An 8,824-nucleotide genomic window follows, 5' to 3' on the forward strand; every position below is an offset into this window, starting at 1 on the left:
ATCCTCATTTTCGAGCTTAACACCCTAATCTGTAATTATAACAAGAGATTAGCCATATAAAATTCGTCCCTTGTTAATCTGTAATTATAAAATAATCTCAGATTTAACCGATAACTTTTCGGTGTCCATCCTAGTTTTATCGATTGTTTTTTGCGAAAGAGAGGAGAAATGCCAAATGTAAAAGTAAACAAAAATGTACGCTAGCAAGTAAAAGAGGTTTGTAAAGGTGTTTTTAATAAAATGTTAAGTTAAAATATATTTATATTGCTTATTATAGCAGAAAAACGTGATCACGGTGGCACAGAGAAGAAACATAACTTTTCCTTGAAATGTGAAAATAACAAGCACAACAAATTTGACGGCTAATAATCTGAGATTTGCCTGTGTAAACGGGGTGATTAAGAAACGAGCTTTGATTGATATAATATTGATATGTGAACATAGTTTAATGTCAAAGTCGACAAAACCAAAGTAGCGGTTTTGGGAATGCGCCACCTTCAGTTCATTTCACCATGATCCAACCAAGGCGAATTAATATAAGGTGATAGCAGAAGTACAAAAACAAAATTTACATGTATTTTGTTTTTGCTTTGGCGGCATAAACTGTCAAAATCTGTAAGAGGTGTGTAGAAATTCAAACAAAATTTTTCAATTTGATATCAGAAGCCGTGCGGCGAAACACATACACAAAATCAGCTGAGCTAGTAACACCACCTTATATAAATTCGCCTTGGATCCAACCTTGTATTGAATCAAGGCGAATTTATATAAGGTGGTGTTACCAGCTCAGCTGATTTTGTGTATGTGTTTCGCCGCACGGCTTCTGATATCAAATTGAAAAATTTTGTTTGAATTTCTACACACACTCTTACAGATTTTGACAGTTTATGCCGCCAAAGCAAAAACAAAATACATGTAAATTTTTGTTTTTGTACTCCTGCTATCACCTTATATTAATTCGCCTTGTATTGAATCATGGGTTTTGAGTATGCAGTTTTGTAACTCACTCAATTCTAGTGCAATTTTCTAGGGGCAAAAATTTTTGTTTTAGAATATTTTTGCTGAAGTTGTTGCGGTTTGCTTCCATATAAAAATAAATTGTGTTTATTAGTTATATGAAAGCAAATGCGATAAAGAAATTTCTAAGAAAGCAACGACAATTTTTAGCCATTTGAAAGTTTGTTGTACTAGAATTGAACTAACTGAAATTCCCCGCAAAAAAAGGTTCATTCCCCGACTACCCAGGCAAACTGAAATTCCCCTCAAATCGGGGAATTCCCCACGAGTTGGCTTCCCTGATACTAATGTACATATGTAGTGTTGTTGGGGTGCTTTTGTATTATGCCTGCATGCGATTAAGCGAACCGGTTACTTTACTGATTAGACGGAAATGAAGCTTGCAATTTGAAGTTTTATTTTGGCGGTATTTATTTACACAACACAAATTTAAACGAAGCAAAGTTAAAATATAGAAGGTCCTTACAAAAAAACTACTTTGTTAATGGAAGTAAAGTTTTCTACTAGCCAGTGTTAACAGCACATCTCCTGTCTTAGAATAGAACCAAGAAACTATTAGTTAGTTTTAGCAACAGCAATTTTCAATGACTGGCGTCAATAGCTCATTCGATCCGATACAAGTACAACAGCTATTATTATTTTAGTTCATTTATGCTTATTTAGGTATGTATATTCAATATTATCAAGTCTTATTGGAGAATATTTTAAGTTTGTGTGGAAATGACAATACAAATACAATTTAAATATTCAGAAAGGTTAAATTAAATAGTTAAATAAAGAAGACTCAATACGAATAAGCGGAAAACCGTATAGTAGATTTAGGCATCTGAATCATCGCTATTACCGCCAGCATCATAATAGTCCACATCATCGGTGTCATCACCATCACTATCAACATCGCCAATGCCATGCACTCGCACATGACTTTGGCCATAAATGTAGTCTACATCATCATAGTAAACATCATCAGAGGATTCTTCAAATTCGGACATACTGGTATCGTCACCATCGAAGGTATGTATGTAATCGTGATCAGTGCCTTAAAAGATGCAGAGAATTAAAATGCAAATAAAATGCAACAGTAATTGAAAACAACTTTTCAAAATACACAGACTCTTCAATGAAAGTTTAATTTAAATGTTTTGATTTTAACAAAAAAAAATTAAAAATTTATGTAACATAAATTGAGGCCGTGAGAGCAGAAGTGGCCTAACTCAAAAAATTTATCTTGGACTTACCTACTTAAAATAGTATCAAATGTGATAAATTTTTAAATAAATAACGCTTTTTCCTCAATTTTAATGTACAGGGCCACATAGCGTACCATCAAATTAAGGAATAAGCGACTTTTATTTTAAAATTAACCAAATTTGAGACTATTTTCAGTAGGAAAAAAATAAATAAATAAATTTTGGGTTAAGCCACTTCTGCTCTCATGGCCTCAATTGAGGTAAACAAGACTGAAAAAATATTGCAATTTTCTAATTCCAACAAGTCAAATAGCCTCGCTAAATTTTAAAAGTATTCTATTTAACTGAAAAGTCTCGAAAGTTTCGAAAAATGTATAAAATTTTTCTCGCTCCACTTCCACTTACCAACTCGCATACGCCTAATACCCAGTGCCATGGCATCAATGTCATCATGATCATAAGAATCCTTATAATCTTCATTGTCATCGTCTTCATCGGGATAATCATTTGTATAGTAATTTTCATTATTCGAATCTTCAGAATCCCCTTCCTCATCATCATCATTAAAATGATCCTCATAGACAAGGCCATCGCAAGGACGAATACTAGAAGTTGAAAAGAAACGGGGAAATAAATGAATTTTTAAAGATCAAATGNTGTATGTAATCGTGATCAGTGCCTTAAAAGATGCAGAGAATTAAAATGCAAATAAAATGCAACAGTAATTGAACAACTTTTCAAAATACACAGACTCTTCAATGAAAGTTTAATTTAAATGTTTTGATTTTAACAAAAAAAAAATTAAAAATTAATGTAACATAAATTGAGGCCGTGAGAGCAGAAGTGGCCTAACTCAAAAATTCATCTTGGACTTACCTACTTAAAATAGTATCAAATGTGATAATTTTTTAAATAAATAACGCTTTTTCCTCAATTTTAATGTACAGGGCCACATAGCGTACCATCAAATTAAGGAATAAGCGACTTTTATTTTAAAATTAACCAAATTTGAGACTATTTTCAGTAGGAAAATAAAAAAAAATAAATTTTGGGTTAAGCCACTTCTGCTCTCATGGCCTCAATTGAGGTAAACAAGACTGAAAAATATTGCAATTTTCTAATTCCAACAAGTCAAATAGCCTCGCTAAATTTTAAAAGTATTCTATTTAACTGAAAAGTCTCGAAAGTTTCGAAAAATGTATAAAATTTTTCTCGCTTCACTTCCACTTACCAACTCGCATACGCCTAATACCCAGTGCCATGGCATCAATGTCATCATGATCATAAGAATCCTTATAATCTTCATTGTCATCGTCTTCATCGGGATAATCATTTGTATAGTAATTTTCATTATTCGAATCTTCAGAATCCCCTTCCTCATCATCATCATTAAAATGATCCTCATAGACAAGGCCATCGCAAGGACGAATACTAGAAGTTGAAAAGAAACGGGGAAATAAATGAATTTTTAAAGATCAAATGGTTTTTTTTTCATATCTGTAGCCATTTGAGAGAACCACCTTTTTCTGCAAACACCAAATAGTTTGGTTCTAATCCAAATATAATCTTTTAGCTGACCTCAACTGTAGTTTAAGACATGATAAAAACACAGCAAGGTATAACCGTTCTCTCAATTTGTCGGCCANACCAAATAGTTTGGTTCTAATCCAAATATAATCTTTTAGCTGACCTCAACTGAAGTTTAAGATGCCAATTTATTCAAAATTTAGAAAAAATACTAAAAGTATTCCTGCTTATTGGNTAGCGTACCATCAAATTAAGGAATAAGCGACTTTTATTTTAAAATTAACCAAATTTGAGACTATTTTCAGTAGGAAAATAAAAAAAAATAAATTTTGGGTTAAGCCACTTCTGCTCTCATGGCCTCAATTGAGGTAAACAAGACTGAAAAATATTGCAATTTTCTAATTCCAACAAGTCAAATAGCCTCGCTAAATTTTAAAAGTATTCTATTTAACTGAAAAGTCTCGAAAGTTTCGAAAAATGTATAAAATTTTTCTCGCTTCACTTCCACTTACCAACTCGCATACGCCTAATACCCAGTGCCATGGCATCAATGTCATCATGATCATAAGAATCCTTATAATCTTCATTGTCATCGTCTTCATCGGGATAATCATTTGTATAGTAATTTTCATTATTCGAATCTTCAGAATCCCCTTCCTCATCATCATCATTAAAATGATCCTCATAGACAAGGCCATCGCAAGGACGAATACTAGAAGTTGAAAAGAAACGGGGAAATAAATGAATTTTTAAAGATCAAATGCTTTTTTTTTCATATCTGTAGCCATTTGAGAGAACCACCTTTTTCTGCAAACACCAAATAGTTTGGTTCTAATCCAAATATAATCTTTTAGCTGACCTCAACTGTAGTTTAAGACATGATAAAAACACAGCAAGGTATAACCGTTCTCTCAATTTGTCGGCCATGATTTTTTTTTGAAGTTTGCCAACATTTTAAAATCATATAAAAGTGAAAATAAAAAATTTAAATTGTTCGAAATTGTTGTTGCTTGAGATTGAAAATGAAATTGTGTGTGTGAGTTTGTGAGTAAATTTAAAAATTAAATTGTTTGGAAACGTCAAGAATTTTAAAAGTGCCTCTCAGCGGTTCTACCTTACTATATGTTTATCATGGTTTAAGATGCCAATTTATTCAAAATTTAGAAAAAATACTAAAAGTATTCCTGCTTATTGGGTTAGAGCTTTTGGCGAGTGTTGCTGAAGTGACAGTCCTTGCACAGATATAAATTTAGGTTGTTCCGGTTACGTAGACCCAACTGCTTCCAACTAGCCCCTGGTGATCGAAATGGTGCAGCATAATTTAGAACCGGCCAGCTAATCGCCTGAGAGAAAGTTGTTTACTTTCAAACACAAGTCACCAATGCCATTGCCAAGCGTTAATATCGAGCAATCATCAGAGTAGGGAGGTCAGTGAATCTCTCTCTGTGGAATGGGCCCACATGGGCCCTTCTGTTTAATTCTTCTTGACATCGAGATTCGATTTTGAGCGAGTATTGACGGTTGTTGGCTAGTCAAATAATTCGTTTGCTACGTTTTATTATATGAGCGTTAAGTGAAGATATTTCAATGTCCTCTAGTAACGTAGAATGACAAACAGGGTCGAATACTTTCGGCAAGTCCAACGCGCCTAGAACTCTTGTCTTACAGGGACAGTTTCGTTAAAAGCCTGAGTGATTATGACGTTAAATTCTGCGATTTTTCTAAAGCCATATTGATGCATAGAGGGCACCTTAAACTCCGCATACCGAAATGATGAGCGTGTTTTGTGGCCTATTTATGCATGCTCGGCATATTTGTGCGCTGAGCCCTGCTTTATGTGACACTAGTCGCTAAAGACAACACACGCTTTTGTACAGCAAGTTTAAACAAAATAATTTCTCTACAGTAAATGAAAATAAAAACTTGGCACAACCAAAAAAGTCACGACATATTCCCTTGCCGAAATTTGTAACAATGAATAAAACAAACTTGTTTTTTGTTCATCTCATATATAATATATGTTTAGGTATATTTCATAGTTTTACTTAAAAACTAAAAACGCAATTTATGCAAAAATTAATCGATTTTATGCTTAAGTTCCTAGCCTTTTTATGCTAATATTTAGATTTTAAGTTTGCGTTTTGCATAGATTTGAATATAAATCAACTTAAACTTAGTCGTTTTAAATTAGTTTATTAAAATTTAATATTTTATTTATGACTTTTAAGCTTTTTTTCGTTTTTAATTTTGCATTTCTTACTTCCATATTCCAAGCGACTTTGGTTGTTGAAAACCAAGTATTTATTTTCAGTTACCCACAACGTACAAATAAACAACGACTTAACTACAATTACATGAGTACATACATATGTATACACTTAACAAGGCTTAAAATTATTTGGTTTTAAGGCATATAAAAATAATACTTAGCATAAGAACTTAAAACAAAAATTTGTGTTGATATTATTTCAGCCTGCACGCTGCGGGTGTGCGCTTTACGTTTTCTTATGTCTTATGCCTGAGCTAACATAATTTATTAATAAAAAAACGCAATACGTATAAAAAATATAAAATTAAAGTACTTAGCAAATCAATTCCGCTGCTATAGTGTGTGACAGAGAAAACAATATATGCATTGATGTTGCATGAAAATCAAGTAAACGTTTATACAAGCAGAATTTTAGTTGATTGGATAATGATAATTAAATTTGCCAATTTTGATATCAACGGAAACCAGCGGTATTCCCCGAAGCGCCTATACTTAAATATTGGTTTACAAAACCTCAAGAAGTAAACTAAAGAATTTGCGGGGAACGTTCATGTGTTGTTTCGCAAATATTTTTATTTATTTTTTGGCAAGCTTTTTCGCGTNTGCCTATACTTAAATATTGGTTTACAAAACCTCAAGAAGTCAACTAAAGAATTTGCGGGGAACGTTCACGTGTTGTTTCGCAAATATTTTTATTTATTTTTTGGCAAGCTTTTTCGCGTATGTTATGCTCAAATTACAAACATTACTAATTGTGATAGTATTTGAATATTATGTATGATTCCATTTTTTTGCGCTTCGTTTTGCTACGATTGGCATTTGTGGGTGATTTGCCGGCGTTCCAAGTGGCAATGCTGCTTGTCTGCGGCGCTTTCTGCATTTATCTACTTTGTTGCTTATAATAATTATTTTGCTACATTGCTGCATCATCTACCTTCAATGTCCTTCGCTGTCTGCATATTGGGTATAATCGCCGAATGGATTATTTGCACTTAATTTAGAACTTTTCTCATTATGTTAATTCTCAATTACCAATAGTAGTAGTGGTAGCAAGTATTGTTGTGGTAGTAATTGAACGGATAGTACAACCTTAATAAATACACAACAATTTGCAACAATATTACTATTAACATATTCAGTGCAGTAATATGTATGTATGTAATAGACCGCATTTAATGAATAATTATGTTTAGTTTATGAGCACAAGTACCGCTTAATTACTTTTTCTTTCCTTCTTTTAATTTCCATAATGGAGTTTTAATAATTATTAGCATGCGTCTTTCTATTTGTGTAAATCTGTTGTTTTTATGAAATTTTACCATCATCCATTAATCGAAATGCACACATATAAACACATTTCCAATCATATAAACATAATAATGTGTATAAACTAGCCCACACCCTTCACAAATCGGCGCATACATATTCATGATTTGTTCTTCATCTATATATTTTTGTTAATATGTGCGCTGATTTAAATGAAGCGACTGGTGAGCAATATCTGCTCGATATGCAAAACCAACCTTAGATAGTTATCGTCCATCATATCGGCATACTCCACTTGTAATTCATTATCTGGCAAATACAAGTCGTACACATAACCAGTGTCGGAATCAGTCGATTGTTGCGTATTATTGCTGGCTAATACCTGCGACTCTGGCTGTGCTTCCGAATTTACGGCTTCTCTCTGCTGTTGCACTGTATTTTGGTGCAAATCTAATTGTCCAGCTGCTGATGTCGCCGTGGTAGATGTACGTCCGCTTGTTTCCTGCTTTTCAATATCGACAATTGTCACTTCCTTTGCAGCCGCTTCTGTAGCATCTGTGTCTTCAAGTGTTGTGCGCATGCAATTAACTACACGAAAGCGACTCTCATGTAAAGCTTGTCGCATTTCCTGTCGTGCGCGTTCGGTGTGATTACTTGGTGTTCGCAGTGATTTCTGCAGTACAAGCTCTTTGGCAGCCTCTTTTGTAAGACGCGCTAATTGTGTGGTCGCGCTGTTATCCTAAATTTTATTTTAAATGCCATTACAATAAAAAAACATAGTTAGCCAAAGATTAATTAAAATTGTATGATTACAATCACCTTTTCGTAGTAAAATCAATTGAATTTCATACGATATTCCTATTACATACCTGCTCCTGTATCGTGCCCGCAAATTTAAGTATTGTCGAAATTTCGCCATCTTTGTCATTTCCTTCGCCTGCAGCAGCTGCGCCTTCTTCCGCTTGTAGCTCTTCCTCAACCACATTATCTAAACGGCGTCGCTTTTTGCTGTTCAATATGAAGGCACTTAGAGGCTCTTCATCGATTCTGCGTTTAATGCGTACAACTGCAGGCATATTTTTTGTTTCTTCGGAAAAGACGGACTTAATTTTCAACGCCTTTTAATTATTTTTAAGACAAAGACCTCACACTAATAGCGAAAATTTATTTTCACTTTGACGAGAAATCCGACATTACAAGAAAATTCCGACAAAGAAATGTGCGATTTTTCGCATTTTCAGTGCTGCCCAAACAAGGGAGGTAAAATTGCGTAGTGCTGCCACACTGTGATGATTTTAGCCATTAGTAGGTTTAGGGCCGGTTTGGGTTGTCTTTCTCTTATACAAAGAACGTAAATGTATAAGAAGCGACAACTCGTTAAAGTCGGCGAGTGAGGTCTGAAAGGTTGAGATGAGGAGTTCGCGTCCGTTTTAACATCCATTTTCGTAAATGAATTCGCCGCACATATGGTTTCGCGGCGATAAAGAACGTTAAGAAAAAGTGACCGATGATAGAAATAATCAAATGAAATGAAAAAAAAACATGGCCGCAGCTC

The 8,824-nt window shown here is 33.8% G+C and overlaps 1 protein-coding gene across 1 annotated transcript; it reads right to left on the bottom strand.

Moving 5' to 3' along the window:
• Positions 1–1,391: 1,391 nt before the first annotated feature.
• LOC108374163 (probable RNA polymerase II nuclear localization protein SLC7A6OS) lies at positions 1,392–8,531 on the bottom strand. Its single transcript, XM_017630132.1, has 4 exons — positions 8,139–8,531; positions 7,527–8,008; positions 4,247–4,446; positions 1,392–2,056 (listed from the first exon to the last, which is right to left on the bottom strand). The coding sequence occupies exons 1-4, from the start codon at positions 8,343–8,345 to the stop codon at positions 1,836–1,838; spliced, it is 1,110 nt and encodes a 369-aa protein (XP_017485621.1). The 5' UTR covers positions 8,346–8,531; the 3' UTR covers positions 1,392–1,835.
• Between the last annotated feature and the right edge of the window lie 293 nt (positions 8,532–8,824).

Source organism: Rhagoletis zephyria, unplaced genomic scaffold, assembly GCF_001687245.7.
Source record: "Rhagoletis zephyria isolate East Lansing unplaced genomic scaffold, Rhagoletis_zephyria_1.1 Rzeph_scaffold_07418, whole genome shotgun sequence".
NCBI classification, from domain to species: Eukaryota; Metazoa; Arthropoda; class Insecta; order Diptera; family Tephritidae; genus Rhagoletis; species Rhagoletis zephyria.

Coding starts and splice junctions, on each gene's coding strand:
- LOC108374163 (XM_017630132.1), bottom strand. CDS start 8,345: ATGCCTGCAGTTGTACGCATTAAACGCAGAATCGATGAAGAGCCTCTA. Junction 8,009..8,138: donor CGGGCACGATACAGGAGCAG/GTATGTAATAGG, acceptor AATAAAATTTAG/GATAACAGCGCGACCACACA. Junction 4,447..7,526: donor ATGGACGATAACTATCTAAG/GTTGGTTTTGCA, acceptor TTCAACTTCTAG/TATTCGTCCTTGCGATGGCC.